The sequence below is a fragment of the Rhamphochromis sp. 'chilingali' genome (assembly GCF_963969265.1).
Source record: "Rhamphochromis sp. 'chilingali' genome assembly, chromosome: 4".
NCBI classification, from domain to species: domain Eukaryota; kingdom Metazoa; phylum Chordata; class Actinopteri; order Cichliformes; family Cichlidae; genus Rhamphochromis; species Rhamphochromis sp. 'chilingali'.
This window is the reverse complement of record NC_137948.1, coordinates 14,192,068-14,213,785: the sequence shown is the minus strand read 5'-3', so window position 1 is coordinate 14,213,785 and position 21,718 is coordinate 14,192,068. Positions and strand designations below refer to the sequence as shown.

At 37.6% G+C, this 21,718-nt stretch overlaps 1 protein-coding gene across 1 annotated transcript; it reads left to right on the top strand.

The window, feature by feature from the left end:
* Positions 1-1,813: 1,813 nt before the first annotated feature.
* On the top strand, positions 1,814-21,008 carry cacng5a (calcium channel, voltage-dependent, gamma subunit 5a). Its single transcript, XM_080880170.1, has 7 exons — positions 1,814-1,899; positions 11,535-11,775; positions 12,487-12,528; positions 15,103-15,189; positions 17,452-17,592; positions 18,083-18,228; positions 18,473-21,008. The coding sequence occupies exons 2-7, from the start codon at positions 11,580-11,582 to the stop codon at positions 18,734-18,736; spliced, it is 876 nt and encodes a 291-aa protein (XP_080736296.1). The 5' UTR covers positions 1,814-1,899; positions 11,535-11,579; the 3' UTR covers positions 18,737-21,008.
* Positions 21,009-21,718: the final 710 nt, after the last annotated feature.

Genomic DNA, 21,718 nt, shown 5'->3' with positions numbered 1-21,718 from the left:
GATCAGTTGTGATTGTTAGTCATCTGGAAGTGATTAGCATGCTTGTATATGACTCTATGAATATCCATGTATAGAAGTGCTAAATTCATTCTTAAAAGAACCCAACAGATTAGTGCTTCGCCACACTATCACATTAAAAATTATTACTGAATAAGCTTCATGAGTACATTGAATAAGTTTCATACTTTTTGAATTCTTTTTTCATCGATTTAAGCAATCACACAAAGCTCCTAATCTCATGTGGAAACACGTGCACAGACTATACAGTGCATCTGTTTCAAGTGCAAGTAGAAACAGAGGTTACATGGATGAATGGAAATGAAAAAGAATTAAAGCCTGTTGAAGGCTCTTTTTTAAGACACAACATGCACAATTTTAAAAAATGTTTGCGTCTTAATGGAAAAGTGAAGGTCAGATATGGGAAAACAACGAGGACACACAAATGTTCCCACTCACTCTCACTCATCTAGTCATTTAGTTCTGAGTACAGCTATTAAAAGCTGGTGGCAAGCTATGCTGAAGGAATATAATTTTGAACTTTGCCTGGTGGTTTGATGAACATGATGGCCATTACAAGCATTGGATATAAACTCAGTTACCCATATGGATGATGTTGTACAGATGTTTTAGTATTCTTCATCAAAATCAAGCAAACATATACACCAAAATATAAATTCTGGTAATATCCTTTGGAAGAGTTTTTTTATATTGTGCAAAAATATAACAAAGTTGGTAAGTTAATATTGTATTGTAAAGACCCTACAGAGAAGTCCCAACAATCAAACGACCCCCTATGAGCAAGCATTTTGGCGAGAGTGGGAAGGAAAAACTCCCGTTTAACAGGAAAAAACCTCCAGTGGGACCAGATTCATCTGCCAGCACTGGTTTGGGTTGACAGGAGGACAAAAGAGGTGCTGTGGATGAGGGTCAGAGATGAATAATAACTCATAATTTAATAATTAAATACAGAGTATTGCACCCTTGATCTCTGGCTCTCTTCCACAGCTTGTCTTTTATCCTGTCTTCCTTGTCTCTCCCAGCCGGTCGCTGCAGATGGCTGCCCTTCCCTGAGCCTGGTTCTGCCGCTCATAGGGGGTTATATGATTGTTGGGTTTTTCTCTGTATGTATTATTGTAAGGTCTACCTTGCAGTATAAAGCGCCTTGAGGCGACTGTTTTTGTGATTTGGCGCTGTATAAATAAAATTGAATTGAATTGAACTAATTTGAACTGAACCCTTATCATTGTTGTAAGTGACTTGTTGGGTGATCCAGAGAGAGCATTCTTCACACGAGGTACAAGCTGTTTGGGGCTTATCCAGATAAAAATAAAAAAAAAGTCTTTTTCAAGAAATGGCCAAGGCGGCAGCAGAATTTGCAACAAATATAACTTAACAGGCTTATAGAGATAGTTTCAGCGGTCAAAGGGGGTTAGATTGATTATAAGGTAGACCACAGAGTCACAAAGATCCTTGCAAAACAGGTCATTTTTTAAATTTTATTTTATGCATAACATTGTGGTAAATCCTATAGCAGAGCTTGATTTTTGTGCTGCTGCTTCATATCAAAACAATATCTGCTGAAATCTTATCGCTGCATGTGGTTTGAACTACAAATTCACTGATCCATATCACGTCACTTCACCTCCCTCCCTCCCGTTCACCTGAAGAGAGGTGGAGTGAGGAGTTGGGGTGCCACGTGCCTCACTCCACGCGGGCAGAAGGTATTGCTGTTTTGGATAGTAGTGGTGCGCGAGCGACGCAGCTGCGGGTCAGGTTCAGTTAACGGGCTTATTTCCAGCCAAAGCCGAGATAACGCGGAGCGACTGAACAGGAAGACAAGAGAGAAGATAACAGAACACCAGGAGAAAGGCGTTTCATCGACGAGTCTTCTTCGCGAAGGTAAATTATTTTTAGCCAACTTTTCCTTGAGTGTCCACTGTAAGCAAGTCGTTACAGAGAATATTTCGAGGAGGAGAAAGCAAAAAAACAAAAAACAACAACAACAAAAAAACCACGGAGTACTTTTCCTGTTGTTGTTTTCTCCCCCATGCTACTAATGTTTTTGCTTAGCTCCAATCAGACTGAGACTTGTTTGAAATATTAACATGTAAAACACATGTTTTCTCTTTGTCTCCATAATTACTGTTGAAGCCTTTACTAAGCTTTGTATGTGACTATCCTTTACTCACATCTGCATGTGAAGACTGGAGTTGCTTTTCTCTGACACATGTTAGCGATATTCAAAAGGATTTGTTGCACGTTGATTAAAACAAAAACTTAGAAGATAAATGTACGCCTTAAGTGGCAGTCGAAGAGAAGCCGATACCTCCCTTATGCCGACTCAAAGTCTGTTCGGTTATTACACCCTTTCAATTGTGTCACAATGCCGCTAATCGACACGTGAAGTGCTGTAACTTGCAGGAAAACTAAAGTATCACATGTGTGACAAAGAATATCGCTCTTAGATTTTTTAGGATTAGAGGGATGGAAACGAATTAAAAAATAGAGTCGTTGAGACTTTTAGGCAAAACCCACGGCTTTAAAACGGAAAACAAGACACATGCAGTATTTACTGTGCGCATTCCAGAGCCTAGGGCGTGTATTAAAAGGACAGTTGAGGTATTCTTGTTTAGCATCAGGTTTGGTTAAGTTTATCACTGATTCAATACGAGAACGTGTGTGAGTGGTTCAGTACCGCGGACAGCGGTTTAAGCCGGAGCCAAAGATTAACTGGTATCAGTAGCCTAACAAACAGCTGGCTGATTGCACTACAAACAACAGTCTCTCTGGCTAAATGACATAATGATTTGTTGAAAACTCCGATCGAGATTGAATATAAGGCTAATATATTTGCTTTATGTCATCTGACATCTAATAATTACTTGATTTGTTGCTTCCATTAATATGATGGTGGCCATTCAGAATGATTATGTGTTATAGTTATGAGGTTTAAAATAGTAGATAGTTTTGTGGTGTTGTGATGGAAAATGATTCTGTAAGATCTGATACATGTGTACATTATAATCTGACCTAATACAAATCATGATTATTCTATAGTAAAGTAATACTAAACTAATCCTTGGCATTTGTATAATTTAAGATTTAAATAGGCAGCTTGTGTCATTGGGTCAGTGTGTCAACCAAACAAACATTGTTAAAACACTCATTCAGTATGGGGATTATTTCTCAACAGTTTCAGACGCATACAGGCTGCATTGTGGATACTTGTGCATTTGCCAGATGAGAAAGTACTTGTTGCATTGAGGTACATGTAGGTAGTTTACAGTCTATTATTATCTGGACATAACGGTTCAGGCTGTGACTCAAAGACAGAAAATGTGACTTCATGCACTTTCAATTGGGTCTATTAGATTTGCAGAATTAGCCCCTCACATTTTGTAGAGCTTTTAATTTTTCTCCGCTGTAAAAGCCTCTTTAGCCACATAGCTCTTAAAGAAGCTCAAAGATGTATCTAGAGGTTTGGTATTTAATTGAAAGTCAGTCGACCTAAATCTTGGGGTTTTTGTTAAGCACTGATTTTTACTGATCTCATCATTAAACTTCTGCAGGCACTGTTTTCTTTCTGTGCCCATGTCATAAATGCCATAAATTAAATACATGTTTAAACTCTGGCTGGCAGTTTTTATGTTTATCATGGCAGCCTTGTAAAACATTATTATGGGCCACGTTTCAAACATGATAGGATCAGAGACTGTGCTACACAGGGTTATACAGCCCTGTCCCTGTGTCTTGCCATTAAAATAATCAATTCTTTTCTTTTCCCCATCCTTATTTCTTTGTTGTTTACACATAACCAATGCTCACAGTTGTCACTCATGACAAAAGCAAAATGTAGCTCCTTTTTGATAAATGTGAACAATTTCCATGTTCCCCTGTTATCTCTGTGGCAGAAAACATTGCAATCACCTAACACTGACAAAAAATATAAATAACATATCATTAGTAAATAGATCGGTGTAGGTTTAATCCATGATTTAATGAGCATATCTATTCATAAAAGAAACCCACGTACAATATGTCTTTTGTCAGAATTGCAGGATTTATTAAATTAATTCTCTATTCCCAGTGTGGGCACAAAGCACGAGCAATTAAACAAAGTGCATTAAATAAGTGTTCCCCATTGCATCAGTTACTGTCCTGGTAGCAAATCACTTGGGTCAGCGATCGGCCACCCTCTAAAAAGCACCCCGATGGGAATATCCCCAAAATGTAAACACAGTGCTCTCTGCTGATCACAGCTGCCATGTGCCCAGTTTTTTAAACACCTATTCTGAGTAAGACTCTCAAAGTTGCTGTTAAAGTTTTACCGGAGTTTTAAGCATTTCTTTCTGGGTCTGTGGAAAATTAAAGTAAATGTATTGTAGAGTGTAGACAGGATGTACTTTAGGATGCCTGTTCTAGATATATTTTATCTCCAGTTACATTTTGAGATCATTCTGTGCCTATGTGGCTACATGTAGTATGTCTTTTTAATGTTTCCTTCTGTAAACCTTTAAAATGTATTTGCCTCCCCGTGTCTTTCTCCTGTTTCCTTTCTATCCCCTCCCCAGCATGTAAAAGTGCACAGCCAAATAGGAAGCCTTGTTTTGGGACTCACTCATCAGCTCATTCATGCTTAACTAATTTGTGGGCCTCTCTGTATAGCGTTGCCTGGCGACAAGGTCAAGTCAGGCACTTATAAATAAATGGGAGACTTGTTCTTACAACAAACATGAGGAAATGATGTTAGTGCTATTGCTGTGGGTCACTATTTTATTTTGTGCCAGAGTCAATGAAGTGTCTACCCTTTTAGAGATCACAAAAGTGCCATTCACTCGTTTTATTAAATAAAGTGAACCTGTCTGTGCTCTTTGTTATGAATATGTCTAAGAGAAAAAAAGCAGTTCAGATAATTGTCCCGGCTTTACACAAAGTCATGGCAAAGGAAATGGGGTATTTAAATGGTCTTATATATTTAAGGGTATAAGCTATAGCCTTTGTTCAGCCTTTTGCTACTATTTTATATTCTGTTTATTTATTATTCTTAGAAGATATAGAGATCAAGTGGAGAGGCAAGAAATCATGATATTATATGATGGCATCCTCAAGGGCTGATAGTTCAAAGCCAAAATGCTTTGCTAAAAATCATAAGGGAAGCACATTTGGAACAGAATTAAACGCTTGAGCTATATCCAGCTCTGTATCCAGAGCTGCCCTGTCAAATTAAGATGATCTGACATTACAGAAGAGAGATGGACTGCATTTTGATACAGAGTGCTTTAGAGTCCCGAGAGTGGGAGGGAGACACATTAGGTCAGCTGGTTAAACTGCCGTAGCAACATAGTAACACAAATTGGCAAATTTTTTCACCAAACTTTTTTATTTTAAAAATACTAAAACTATCCTCTGTCTTGACAACTTGAACTTGCACCACCATCACCACCTTTCTCTGCTTCGTGCCAGATGAGGCATTGTAAGCTGTCTGGCCTACAGCAGAGATTGGGCTTGGACTATAGTATGAATTTTGTGATTTTAAGTAGGCATGCCTTCAAGCAAGAGTGGAGGCATGTCCAAAATTAGACCACTGAGAAATTATTCCTGCTTGTTAGCTATGTGCTTGAGGCTGGTCTGGATCGAAAATGCTCGCTTATACACAAGAGCATGTAAAGAAATTGTTACAACCTTAACTGTTGTTTATGGTACCTTGCTTAAAAGCCAAGACTATATGCTGATTTGAAGTAGTCTTTAAAATAAGGAAACTAAACTCAGTGACTTATCTAAATGAATCATTTTAATCGAGATAGTAAAGGTAAAATAATTGTGTCATTTATTTGGGTTTGTGTTATTCTATTGTATTTGTATTTCTTAACTCTATCACGGATTGAGGAAACATAGAAAAATAGCACTGCTTGAAACCCCTTTATGACACGTTCCCTCTGTAAGATTTATTATGTGTGAAGTGAGGCTAACAGAAACTGGCTGTAGACAACTGGCTCTGCAATGATGTGTTCATTCACAAGTATAATTTGTGAGATATACCGTATGACCCACTTCATGGATATTTGTAGATCTGATGCGTGGCTGAGCTTGTGGATATATACTGTTGACATGTGTTTCCCCTTTAGTATGCCTGCTGAAAATATATAAGCAGTTCCCAGCCACACAGTGATGGGGCTGCCAGCTTCACCCAGCTGTGACTGTGGCTTGATGACATGGCATATCTCCTCTCTGTTGCTTTGGACTGCTATTGTCCTTAGGCTCCCCCAGCCAGCCCTGGCAACATCAGCCAACAGGAACTAACTCACACAGTGTTAGTTGCCTGTCCACATCAGAAGCAACAGAGGGACATGCACTCAGCCACGCTCTTACAGCCACAGTAACTGGGTCAATAAGCATGCCAAAAGAGATCCGCGCTACGACACTGACGAACCCTTGACGCAGAAGAACAAATACACAAATTCAAATGAGGGTGTTCATTGCAAGATTTCATAGATTTCACAACCATTTTGTGGCATTTTGAATTGAATTCCAAATACAACTTCAAACTCAGCTGTGATGGACATCATCTATTCTTCATGGTAACATTGTGACCATTTTAATTTGTGACTGCATATTTTAGTTGACAATCAAAGGTATCAGTCAAAAATCATGAATTTTTTATAGCAATGCTATTTCATGAACCACGAAAGGACTACTGACATATCATAATTATACAGAGATATGTTGATATAAATAATAATTTCATTTGGATAACTTACTACAATTTGTGTTCAAGTTACAATATATTTTTTATTACCAAAAAAATATAGATCAAAATGTGTTTTCTTGCTTTGCCATCGTTTGATGAAAAACCTCTGGATTTTCAGTTTAGGGAAAATGCTGTATTTCTGGCAGTGAGCCATTTAGATTAGGGTTGACAGGAGGGTCGGTGCATATTAAGGAAGTAGGCAGAAAAGGAATTGCCCTACTTTTGGTGATGATGTGCCCTTTACTCTAGCAGTTGTGTACATTTCCTTTACTTCACCTCTGGGCCCCTAGTGGCCTTGTATCACATTAGTGGCAGAAAATGTGAACATTATTTACTTTCATTCAAATTAATTAGCAAATGTTTTTGCATTTTGAGCATTCTGACTTCCATTAACTACATAAACATCCCCAATAAAACTCATTACTGACATTTTAACTTGCTTATTTTTTTAGTGCCATTTCTATGTTTTTGCACGAGCACGCAGCTTTTGAGAAGACGGCAACAAATACAAACCTCGCATTTATTGATGGATGGTTTCTAGTCACAGGTTCAGACATTTTCCTCCAAAGGCAGTTCTGATAAGTATGCAGGAGAGGGGTGTTTTGTGTACTCCTTTGATCCCACAACAAGAGCCAAAGCTTTGGTGCCCGTAGCTTTGAACATTTAAAGAGAAAGCTTTCAAAATGAAAACACATTTTTCTCATCTAAGATCAGTCACAATTACTGTCCTTTCAAGAACAGAACAATGAACAGAATTATTAGTATTAATGAATGACTGGTTATGGTAATTGTGTGTGTGTTGACAAGTGTGTTGGATCTCACTGATTATGATGGACTAAGAACCTTTTTTTTTTTTTTGGTGCTGTCTTTTCTACTCCTGGTTCCTGCTTTTCATAATAGTAAGAAACACAAGCTAGGACAAACCTACATGTAGTTTATTTTAACAGATTATAGATGATAGATGAAACTGAGTGCTTAAGTCTAAAGATGACATCTGAAACTAGAATACTTGTTATTTAGTTTTTTTTTTTAAAGGAATAATGTAAAAGAAAAGAACAAAACATGAAAAATAATACCAGGTCTGTTAGTATGGGACCCCTGAATGAGGGAATTATTATTATTGGTTGCACATTCTATTAACTGGTATATGTTTGCAAATAATTTTATAAAATACTCTTACGGAGTAAAACGTAACACATTTTGCAAACTCTACAAACATTTTTAACACTTGAAGCATAATTCAGCCAGACACTACAGGGACAGTGATGCAGAAGTTCCTCCATTTGCCAGTGCAACAGTTTCCTCATAATAACCATAAACTGTGACAATAGAGACAGGATCATATTATATTTTTATACAATGCAATTTTCACTTCCTGCCTAGCGTAGGGAGAAATGGTTAAAACTGTTTGGAGAGCAGTGGTATTAATTTATGAACTCATCTGTAAAAAACATTGTTAGATTAATACTTAAAACTTGTCTTGTGTTCAGTCCCTATGGCGTGCTAAAATGCTTGCTTAAGCAGCTTCTAAAAATCCCAATTTGTAATTTATGCATTTGTGATGTCACTTAATGTAAACTGACAACAAATGACTTGTGATTTCCCCTTTCACAAATGCACAAATGAAGGCTTTGTTGAGGTTAATTAAGTCAGATGAAACATTATTGAGTATTTGGTGGACTAGACCAAACATGAAAATCAGCACTGCTCATTGGTTTTCATTGTTTTTACTTTGTCAGGTAACACAAAGTCAACCATGGTTATTTCTAGTCCGAGACACTGATTTTTATTGAAAACAGCTTGTGATTTTATACTTCTTTTTTCCAGTAAAAAGGCCCCAGAGCTGTGGCTGGTGAGGGAAATGGCTGGCTGATGGAAGTTTAATGGACAGAGCTAGAAGTGAGACAGGTATACTTTACGAAGGCAGAGTGAAGGTGGTGAACAGGGCAAGGCAATTGGCACAGTGGAAATTGGAGAAACTGATCCTGAGGGACAGGAGATAAAGATTACCACATGCGCAAAAACACACACACACACACACACACACACACACACACACACACACACACACACACACACACACACACACACACACACACACACAAAAATAGATCCAACTTGTAGTGTTAGCACCACGTGGAGGTGACTAAAGGTCTTGCAACAATTGATGTAAAGACCAGAACCTTAAATACTGCTGGAATTTGATGACTGGCTGATTATCAGGTGTGCAGGTTGAGTGACCAGAGAGATGGGAACTTGGTGCACACACAGAAAGGCAAGAAACATTTTGGACATCAATGCAATTGTATTTAGTCAGATATTAGCTGAACTATTTTGTTTGAAACAGCTTCAGCTGTTTATTAATAGAGACTTTTTCTACCAAACACTATTACAATTTGATGCCATGCACACCATGCTGAAAAGTTAACAGCCACATTGGATCTGATACAAGCACAAATTTCTACGAATAAATATCTATATCCACACCATGTGCACACCATGTTTGTCTTGAAATGCTCACTAATTATTAGCCAAACAGTAGTAAAGCTTGGAAAAAGTGCAATGCAAACTAGTTTTCTTATTACATCTTGGAGTGTAGCTGGACAGTTGTTGCAGACAAGTCCATCATTTCCATTCAAACCATGACTGTAACAATATGCTACTGACCAAAGCAATGAGTCTTTTGCCAACCAGTTGTGGAATACACATTTTTCTCTAATGATAAGTGGTTTTCAGGGGGTCACTGACTTGGGCCAGCATGACTGGGACTTTAACAATCATTTTCCAACAACTACCATCAACCTCTGGCATCCTGTCACATTGAAACTGGGTGCCAGATGGTCATGAACTATTCTCTTGGCCTGTGTGACTGGGGTCTTAGTTATTTGATTCTACAGTGTCACCATGATTGTCACACCCTTATTTACTGATGGACAGAGGGGGCAGGGGTTGCTCCAGAATTTTTTCATAGGGGCAATATGGGGGCCACTAAAAATAATGGGGTGGCACACCAAAAACAGAATTTCCCAATTTATTTATGCTGTTGTCAAATATAGGTTACTTGAAAAAAAAATGGCAAAAAAGAAAGAAAGAAAAAATCATTTGCCTAGTTAATTCCCTGCTATTAGAGTTGACATCTCTGATAACATGTACATATGAAAACCAAATAAGATTTTGAAATTCATAATAATCTGGTTTAACTGATTGACTGATTAATTTACTGGAAATTCTGGGTGGTGTGCAGTGCCCCCCGGCAGCCAATGTCCCAAGAGAATGTCTGAAAGATCATCAGAAAGCCTGGAGAACTGTTGATTAAAAAATATTTTAAAAAATGAAGGGTTGTTCAAGACTGTATATTTAAGCACAGTCACTACTCCAGTGTGTGGGTTTTGTACTGTACAGCTAAAACAGCCCTTCTGGGTAAGTGAAGTACACAAAAAGGGTTACTGAGTGGAATGCATCCATCTACTTACAGCTCAGTAGCAATTGCCTGAATATACAGCCTTTATGGTCATTGTAAATGAATAGCTGCTGATTGCAACAGAGCCAAGAATAGCTTAGGTTTAGTAATAGTCCTTTTCCATTAATGCTGCTCCTGTGCTTGGTGAATTCTGATTACTTACAGTATGTGCATTTCAATTGCTTACAACTGGCATCACTATATGAACTGTGTGGTTTTGATCTAAAGTTACTATCCCCATCAGACTTTGTTTTTTCTCTCACTGTGTGCTTTAACTGGTTGAGATGCCCACCCTCAGATGACTGATACTTCAGTGGTTAACTTCTGTTAAAAGGGAGTTTTTCCTTCACATTGTTACCAAAAGCTTGCTTAAAGGGAGATGATCGTCTTTCTCTCTACTGTATTACATGGACTTTTCCTCACTATGCAAACTTGTTCCTCACTACATGCTGACGGTTGCATGGAGATCTCACTCTTTTCTTCTAACTTGGGCTTTGTATTAAGTCTTCATATAAGGAATTGTTGGAGGAAAGCGATTTCCAAATGCGACGAATTTTCTGAAAAGTTCAAAATCCTTTCACAAATTCTCTCTCCATCTTCTCAAGCTCACAGTGGGTGCTCAAAGTAGCAGCATGCTGAGATCTCATTATGTGAAATCAATTCCTTTCAACATGTATCTCAGCCTCCCAGCGCTTTAGCTTCCGGCAAAAGTGGGCTTCAGCTAAGAACAGAGCCATCGTTTTGTTTGGCAAGCACTCACATTCATATGCCGTGACATACTGTATGCCAGCTGTAGTACATACATAACAGACAGTTATGTATGTACTACATAACTGCTTTAATAATCATAGACATGATTATTAAAGCAGAAACAAATCAAAACAAACTCAGTTTTGTAATTCTCCTTTGTGTGCAATCAGTGCTGTTAGGTACATTGCAGGAGTGTTCTTTCTGCCTGGAAGCAGTCAAGGGTAGTCAAGTGAAAAACTTTCCTCAAACATGCTCTACTAAATCTTTCGTCCTGCACAGTTTGGTTATTTAAAGATTAATGGGAGATTTGAAAGAAAGAGACTCATTCCCAGATTTAAAATTCAGCAGAGATAATACTGTCCTATCTGCAGGTGCGTTTGTTACTTTCTGTTTCTACCTGATCTCCATTTTCAGTCGTAAGCCTCAGTTCGAGTGAAATTAAATATTGCAGAACGTCACACATGACAACACCCAAAGGCCCAACCACCACCTCTGAGCACCGAAAAAAGTGGATTTTACAAAAAAAAAAGGAAAAAAATAAAAGTAAAAATGTTTATCTCTCTCTCCCTTTCATAGCTCCATTTTCCGCCACCGGTGCCCCCCTGCTCTTGAGGCTGTGGTATGAGCCTATGTGGCAGGAAGGCGCTAACGTTGCTGAGCAGCGTGTTCGCCGTCTGCGGCCTCGGCCTGTTGGGGATCGCCGTGAGCACCGACTACTGGCTCTACCTGGAAGAGGGCGTCATCCTTCCTCTCAACCAGAGCACCGAGATGCGCATGTCGCTCCACTCTGGTCTGTGGAGGGTTTGCTTTTTGGCTGGTGAGTTAGTTTGAAGTCAGAATACAGTTTGAACACAGTAGAGTAGATTTCCTGTTAGTCTCAAAAGCAGTAACAAAGTGGAAATAAAATCGTGATGCCATCTTTCAGAACTATTTTTATTATACACAGCTAAGTTTGAAGCACACATTCACCAAAATTTTTTGCATTGTCTCGTTTGCAGTATATTGTGCATTGCATTTTTTCCCTCTCATTTCTTTCCTTTTTTTACTTCTCTTTAACCACTAGACTGCTGCAAGTATAGAAGATGTATTTTTGTTTTTGCTTTGCACTTGAATATTTGAGCATGAACTTTGAAACTTTGCCTTCACCTCTGCATAGCTTTATGATCCATCACCTTACCTGTATACTATCTCCAAACTGTTTTCCAGTCCTATGCTGTATCCTTCAAAATCACTTTTCCTGTTGATAGAGAGCTATTCAAGACTGCTTCTCTCATGATTTAACCGATTGCTGATTTACATTCAGTGGTGCCAGATGAAGTTTTGGTTGGTGCAGACACTCCTCTCTGCTCCTTAACTGGACTTTCCTTTTCCTTCTTTTTGACCTGCATTTTTCACTTTACCATTCCACATTAAAAGCAACTGCAGAAGCACAGCACATTGCATGGATAAACACCATCTTAACGTGTTCCTCCACAGTTCTTGATTGGAAAATATTGGAAATACTAACCGTTTTAAATCTTTTCTTTAGAGAAACAACCGTCCAGACAAGTGTTGTCCCAGAGTAAACCAGGTATCCATTCTTGCTCTTACCCTCTCGATTCCTCCAGTAATCACAACAATTTACTGTACTTGCAGTACTATGTTCTGTTATTTTGCTGGATATCTAGATACCAAAGAAAAAAACTCCTTTATGTTTTGTATTGCATCCAATGATATTTGTGCTTAGGTCTTTAAGATGCTTTTATTAGTTATGCTACAGAAGCCAGACGTATATTAACCAATTAAAATAACATGCTTTTTCCTCTTTTGCTTGGTCATTAAATTGATTTTGTCTGATTTTGCTCACAAGTACAGATCAACACAATGTATTTAACCCACCGTAGTAGACATACCAACAGTTATAATCATACTGACTCTTCTTTTTTATTATTGGTTTAACTTTCTTTGATCAACTGTTTATGCATCAGTCAGGACAAGAAGGACATGTGTCTTTCAGGAGTGTTTGAGCTTAGTCATACTCTAAGTCAGACGAGCTGTCTTTAGATTGTTTCAGAGTTCACTTTACTTGGTTAAGTTCTGGGCGCTGCCTGGGAAAACCGTAAAGCAGGTAGATCTAATCTGTTCTGGTTTGCCAGCTGCTGGAGTGTTAAAACAGCTGGAGAACACCAGCTTCTTTCTGTCTAGAGTATGAGATATTGCTCACCACCAACCAGTATTTCTTGTTTTTAACTGAATGTCCACATCTAGGGAGATTAGCCACACTCCATTTTCTTTGTCTAGCTTTGCATTAAATTATAGTTATTTCTAAACTACTAATACTAATTTGTAAGCCTTTCCAGTCTCGTTTTTAAGAACAGCAAACCTAAAAAAGGTGTTTCAGCAAACCTGATTTTATTGATTAAATTCCATCTTTACAAACTTGTACTGTTTAGCTTAACATTTCACTTTAGCCAGCCTACACTGGGAATGTTTCAATTATTTTGATCAGTATGGTCAGGAAGAATATTTGTGTTTTTCTTAAATGGTAACATAACCTTTAACATCAGTCCACTTACTGTTGATTTAATCTATACGACAATTGAGCTGCTTTGTCCTTTTTCAGGGTTAATGGTTAAGTCTTAGTAAATATGTTGGGATTCCAGTTGTGATTATGTAAGAGATGTTCTGCTGCCATGAAGCAGGCCTTTGGTTAAAACAAACTAATGGTTTAGTGTGTTTTTTAGGGGCAATTGAGTGGCCTTATTGCCCACTTAATTTGACCCAGAAACAACCAGTGCTTACCATCACAGTGTGTAGTTACACCAGTGAATGTGAATGAGGTTGCACGGTGTTGTGGCAGGTGAAGTATATCACGTTTTACAGTTAGTATTTTATTCCAGAATCAGTTATTATAGAGAATAATAAAAAATAAGAGAAAAATTGAAATAATAACATAAGTCTTCATCATGAAAGTTCTGTAATAGTTGTTATTTTCCTTTGTTGGGAATAAAAAGAAAGTGGTGATTAGTAGTAGTACAGAAATGCTGTTGACTGGAGTACAAAATATTTCATGACCAAAGGGAACCTTGGACTTACTGCATAGTGGCTCAAGCTTTTACTTTATGTTAAAAGAAAAGCTGATACAATGAGCAAGTTTGAGGGAGATCTGCAATGACTTACATATGTATACACAATGTGGACCTGAACTAGTCCAATCAGTCTGCGTTTACAAACTTCTCCTCCATCAGTTTCTCCTGCTGTCTGTCTTATATTCATATGCAGACATATTAATCCTAATGTCTGTTAAATATAACTATGTCATGATATAGTTAGGTAATTAACTAACAAATTACAGACTGTATTTGCGCATATGTGCAAATGTAGACATACTGTATGTGATATCACTAAGAAGTGGGGGCCCGATATTTGCATACACAAAGAAACCCTAGAAATGCACAATAAAAACTGACTTTTCATTAAAGTGAAAACCAGCAAGACTATAAACATGGGGTCAATAACTGGCTAAATCCTTGGAGAACAGTCTCAAGAATCTCCCAGATTTGTTTGATATATTATATTTTTCTTAAATAGCTATGCAAAAACATAACACATCCTTATATGTGTATTCTGTGGAAGCAGTATGAAGGTAATTACATATGCTGAACCCCAGAATATCACCTAATCCAACACCTCATAGTGTGTGGAGTTAATGAAGTGATGAAAAAAATCAGTTGGTGTGTTTTGCTGCCACATTTTGTACTGTATGTGTCAGCGCGATAAGGAGAAAGGTGTTAAAGTCTAATGTTGGGTGTTCCTCAAACAAATACTGACAGCATAAACTGTGTGGAAGCTATAAACTCCCCATTCTCTTTCTAAGTTGACTGATTTTAAGTGATATTTAAATTTAAGAGCCTCACAGAGAAAATAAACTGAGCTTGGTCCTTAGATACCACTTGCAACTCGTCGTTCCAACAACTTGTTTGAAAACATGACATTTGTGACATTTATTCGTTTTTGCCATTATAGGTATTCATCATGTCAAGACATCCATGTATTCTGCATGTGTACTGTATGACCTTCAGGGTTGGATTTAATTAATCGCTTGTGTACAAAAACATATACTGAAATTTCACTTAATATTTTTTTTCCCTGTGTTTCATTCCAGGAGAGGAGAATGGACGGTGTTTTACCATTGAGTATGTGATGCCTACTAATGTGCAGATGACATCTGAGTCCACTGTTAGTGTACTCAGTAAGTAACTGTTCACATGTCATGATTATTTCTGACCATTTTTCAGTCTATTTTCTAAACTGAAAAGATGCCATTTAGTTTAAAATGCTTCACCATAATAGCATCTAGGGGCACAGCGGTTTTAGTCATAGAAAAATGTACCGTACCAAAGCTACTGCACAGAAATGCAGAACCAAGATGATAAAAACATAAATGTTTTATATAGAAGTGTGTGAAAGAACTGTGTTAACTGAAGCCACATACATTTGTCAGAAGTCTTTTTTTTTTTTACAAGACAATGATTCACCCCAACCGGTCGCAGCAGATGGCCGCCCCTCCCTGAGCCTGGTTCTGCCGGAGGTTTCTTCCTGTTAAAAGGGAGTTTTTCCTTCCCACTGTTGCCAAAGTGCTTGCTCATAGGGGGTCATATGATTGTTGGGTTTTTCTCTGTATCTATGAAGCGCCTTGAGGCGACTTATGTTGTGATTTGGCGCTATATAAATAAAATTGAATTGAATGATAAGATTATTCTTAACAAACACTCAATTCATATGTAAATCCTGTTTTGATATTGTAAAGTCTAACAGGATAACAGAAAATAACTAAGTTTTACCTGAGTACAACTCACATGAATTAAGTCCACACCTCTTTATTTATTTTATTTATTAACCTTTATTTAACCAGGAAGATCCCATTGAGATTAAAAACCTCTTTTTCAAGGGAGACCTGGCCAAGATAGGCAGCAGCAAGTGTCTCACAGTTACAGAAATTACTCAAACACAGGCAGCAACAACACACATGCAACAATAAGTGAAAGAATACAAATAAAATAAAAAATAAAATTCAATAAAATTCAAATAAAATAAAAAAGTCAGTTAAAATGATAATCAATCTAATTGAAACAGTTGCATGTTATGGACTTGGCCTCAAGGATTCGTAGTTTAGATTTAAAATCACTTAATGAAATGAATTCAGTCATTCATTCATTGCTGTCCTGTCATCTCATACAGTATGTGGGGTTTTTTTTAGGATGGAGTGATATTGCAATTTGTGGAATAATCCCCAAGGCAAATGCATGCAAGACAAATACTGAGTGTTAATGAAAAATTCAGTGATGCTATTTAAATAACTCCCTACATGGTGAAAATGCATGGGCATACATATACGCATTAGCATTTGGCACTTTAAGTTTAAATCTGTGGAGTCTCACCAAGTCAAGCAAGCAAATTGTAGGAAAATAACATTGCCAAGCTATATAAAAGTCAGTTTTTCCAGAGCCTGCAATTATATAGTTATACTGAGTAGGTGCAGTAACTCAAAGATTAGCACACTCTTTTATGCTGTTATGTGGGGGTTGAAAAAAACTGACACAAATGCAGAAAAGTTGAAAAATAAAATGTAAGGGATTGCATTTTCTGGAAGAAGCAAATAACTAAATGAGAGCCACAGGATGAGTTAAACAAAATTCCAGCAAAGTACAAGCTAACAATAATAATACCTAAAGACATGAGGAAGCAAGCAGGAAGCTGTGAAGAGGGACAAATGGCCAAAAGACAAGGGAAACAACAGGAGAGCATAAACTGACCAGCCATTTAATTAATTAGGACTAGAACTAGGTTGGACTTCCTCTTGTTTACTCAACTGGCTGAATTTTTTGTGCCATAAATTAATCGAGATGCTGTGAACAGTCCTCAAGGATTTGGGTCCAGATCTGGTGACAGTGGATGTTTAAAACATCAGTTTAGGATGACATTGAAAGTAAACCACTGTCCAATGTATCCGCTAGCCAAATGTTTATGTTTTCATTCAGAAAAGATTTTTGAATATTTCTTGTAGATTTCAACTGGCAAGATTGCCACTGAATCCAAAGTTTTACCAGCTAATGAACATTAAAGCCAAATTCCATTAAGATTATGGCCTTAGACATCTGGCCCACTTAGCTAAAAGGCTATATTTTGGGGGTAATGAAGAACACAATGGGGGTTCGGGAAAAAGTACCAGAGACTCTAAGAGGTCTTTTGCCATTTTCTCACAGCGAGCAGGCCCTGCTCCGTCTTAACATAAAAGAATCAAAAGTTAGTCAAGGTAATTAAACACTAAATCCATGAAAGTGAGGCATAAGATAGACCGACTGAATATTTCATGCTGCTACTACAGCAAATTTTAATAAGAAAAATAAATAGATACAGATATTGAAATTTTATATTAGCTAAGATAAGGACCCATAAAACACACTCAAACTCATCAGTTTATTTTCTTTTTGCTTCCCTTCTCTCCTTTTAGAGATGATTCGCTCTTCTACACCCTTTCCTCTGGTCAGCCTCTTCTTCATGTTCATTGGTTTTGTACTCAGTAATATCGGCCACATTCGACCACATCGCACCATCTTGGCCTTTGTTTCTGGAATCTTCTTCATCTTGTCAGGTACTTGATTTATACTTACTGTATCTGCACTAGTTGGACAAAGTGGCGCCATGTGTGCATGCACGTGTGCTTGCTTGGTGGGAGGTTGGAGGACAAGGTTCAACTGTGCTACCATCTGTTGCACGTCATTCATCTTGTCACATTATAATCTGTAAAATGAATTACAGTATGCCAGTGTTGCAGCTACCAGACCCCTGCTGCACACAGCAGGAAAGTAAACAAAACTTTCCAATTTTTTCACAAATTTTGCAAACCCTGGTGTTTGATTTCATACATCTGTGGCAATGGACTGAAAACACATGCATTCACAGATTAAGAGAGACTGTGGCCCAATATATTTGTGCATGTCCATCACTGTCATATGAAAGAATGATTGTTTTCATTAACTCTGTCTTTGGAAAATATTATGCAAACTTATGCAGCTATCAGTGATGTGTACCTTTGCTATATAAAATAAGTTTTAATCATTTCGTCTCTCTGCCTTCCACAGGTCTGTCTTTGGTTGTTGGTCTGGTGTTGTACATCTCCAATATTAATGATGAAATGTTGAACAGGACCAAAACTAATGAGGCTTACTTCAGCTACAAGTATGGATGGTCATTTGCGTTTGCTGCCATCTCCTTCTTGCTCACTGAGGTAACTTCAGAAAGTCAAATAGTATCTCACATTTTACAAGAATGTTTCAAAGCCACAGTAATATTTAACCATTTTCTGTCTAACTAATGGTTTTATGTACATAAACTTAGCACTGGTCTCAGTTTTGTTTGTATAGATTTAATCTCATCACTTGCCTTGTACTTCAGGCATTTAGCAAATCTTGTCCTTATAGCAGCTGAAGATGTACTGTGTCCCAGCCTTAATCTGTTTATTCCCTCCCCAGACGGCAGGTGTGATGTCAGTGTACCTGTTCATGAAGCGTTACACAGCAGAGGAAATGTACAGGCCCCATCAGGGCTTCTACAGACCTCGTCTCAGCAACTGCTCAGATTACTCCGGTCAGTTCCTCCATCCAGACGCTTGGGCCGGACGTGGTCGCAGTCCCTCCTCCATCTCCTCCGAGGCCTCACTCCAGATGAACTCCTCTAACTACCCCGCCCTTCTCAAGTGTCCAGAGTATGAACAAATGTCCTCCTCACCCTGCTGAGGCAGATGAGGCGCGGTTGTTTCACTGATGGGGTCTGTTTGAGCTGCCTGAATTTTGACATAAAATTATTGAATAATTTAATATTATCCAGCTTGATCTTTCCGCTTCAGCTGTTTGAACTATCTTTACCCTCTCTACCATTAAGTTTTTTAAGCAGTTTTTGATTTTGTAGAGAGCAACAGTAAACTGAAAGTCGCAGGTTCACTTTGTTTCCAGGCTGTACAACAAGTGACAGAGGAAATAGTTTTACCTGGTTTTACTTTTATTAGCTTTTTCTCAAGTTTTTGTGTGAAAGCTGGCTGCCACCCTGCTAGCTTTAGACTCTAGGTAAGAACTGGATCAGTAGGCTCTGTATATGTAATTATTGTAGAATCTGCAGGTTTTTCCTCAAATGCAAACATTTTACATCGATGTAGTTTCACGTAGAAACAAGCAGCTAATCAGAGGAATCACATAGTGTAGCTGGATGTGCTTCAAACATCCCGGGTTCTTGTTCTGAGAAAATGTTTCCTCACTCTGATTCTCTTATCATGTGATAATTGAGCAAATAGCGTGCACTTGCCATTCATAAAGGTTAACAGGGTTCAGAAAATCAGCTAATAGGGTTCAGAAAATTGCTTCTCATTTATTCTATAAATGTGCATGTGCAACAGCGGTGTTAGTGTGCACAGGCATTACATGCTCACATGCTCAGCTGTTTCTAATTAAAGTAGCCTCAACTGCAAAGCGTTGCACATTTTGTTGCCATGTACATCTTTGTATGCACATCACAGTTGTTTCAGACGTGTTCATGTGAAGGCTCTAAAATTCAGCTTTGAACATTTTCATGTTCAAGTGCAGGCTTAAGGTTATGAAACAGCTGTGAATCACAACTGCTCAGATAATTTTACTGATGTTCCATCTTATAAATAAACAGTTAAAAGATGTATTTGTTGGGTCCAATGCAGTTGGTATTTGACATTTTTATATGACTTTTAGTTGATTTTCTCCATGTCTGTACACCGAATAAGAACCGTTTGTTGTTGTGAAGCCATGAGAGTTTTGTAAACTTTTTAAGCACTATCAGGAATATGTCATTATTTTGTATTTACGCATAATATTACTCATTTTCAAGCTTGTTCGCATTGGTCCATCTAAGAAATGTAAATGTTGACATCAAAGGATGGGTTTGCATTATAAGTTGCTTGTTCACACATATGAGATACATTATTTCAAAGGCCTAAATACAAACACGCTAATGGCTATAGAAACTGAGTGTTTTATTGTACATAGGAAACAAACTAATGCTTTATATGCACTCATATCTCGTCATGAATTACATACAGGACTGCGTCACACCGGCGAATATAACTATCCGTATATAAACAACCCTTTTACTCAAAGAGGACCTATAATTAATTTGTGCACTTATTAGTTTTGAAACAAATAAAACAAGAAGGAAACAAAAATATCAGAAAGGCAACAGTGTTTGAGTGTTGCTGCTAACTTAGAGTTATAAACTATTAGTTTATAAGAGAATGCCAAAGGGGAGAAGTTGAAGTTTGAAGTTTCTACTTGGATGTAGAACGAGTCAGTCAGGTTGTATTAAATACCATTTTCAGATGGGTTTATTGTGAATGTAAGATGTGCAAAGAAGATGCTGCTAAGTGGGATGTTTCTGCATATAGTGAAATACCTCTCCTATAGAGACACTTCAACCAAGTTCTGTAAGCGTATTTTTTTATTTCTCCCTCAAAAAGAAAGAATATTCTTATATGTTAACAAATGCACCGCAGTCCTGAGTGTGCCAAGGAAGACACTGTATCCAGGTTAAGCACCAGTGTATTGAATATACACATTTCATGCAGTATAAGTGTAAAAAAAAACATATTACATAGCTGCATTTTGTCTTGTTGCAATAATTTTGTGTTAGTTTGACATATAAATAAAATTTTACTTATTGTCAGTATATGGTGTGAGCTCCACGTGATATTAATGCATGCAACATTTCATCACTGGATCACATTGTTCCACCTGCACAAGTACATAAAACTAACAAACACAAACTGTGCCAAGTTAAACTTTCACTCTTTGAAACTACAGTATACACACCCATTCTATTTTCTTTATTTTAAACACTGTAAATATAAAATCATCTATGTGTATAGATTTTTTTTGTATAGACATCTATTCATGTAAAAACTGGTTGTTTTATTGTTGGGTAGACTTACTTGCAGTATATTTGACAGCTGCTTTGCCTCCTGCTTCACATTGACAGTGTGAGCTTTTTCATATTGTTAAGCTTACATTAATGCAAAGTATCCCAAATGGTGTCATGAAATGTTAATATGTGTATTTTTACATTCAGTCATATTCATGATGTTAGATGTGCAATTGACGGTGTGTTCTCTCAAATAAAATTATTATTTGATAAATACTCACTGCATGAATCTACTAAAGTCTGAGTTTATTGTGCATGCATATCCCTAAAGGGTCCTTCAAAATTCCAAAACTCTGAACCTGAAATCTCTAAAATCCATGACTATTACAGCTAAAAATGACGATAAATCTTAAAAACAGCAAGGCATCCTTAAATTCAATCATGAGTATCATATTCAAGAGGAAACTGTTATTTACATCTGTAATAGCTCGTATAATATTTATCTGTTCTGGGATCACATCAGAGTCTTGTTGCTAAGTATCAGTAGCAACAGACATAATGCTGGATGTGGGTCAAAAAGCGGCTTGCAGATGCTCAGCAGCTGTGGGCAGACTGAGAACTGCTGAGAAGACTGAGAACAGCTGCATCGGGGCTGTGGCGCTTGATTTCATAGCTTGCCTAAACTAATACTCAGTTAACTGCACAAAATGAGTCAGGGAAGGAGACTGTGGCTCGATCAATAACACAAAACAACAAACTAATGCAAGGAGATTGACCCTTGTTACTCTCAGGCAGGTAAAGCCATTTGCTGTGGATGTTTATTGCCATTAAAGAAAATGATC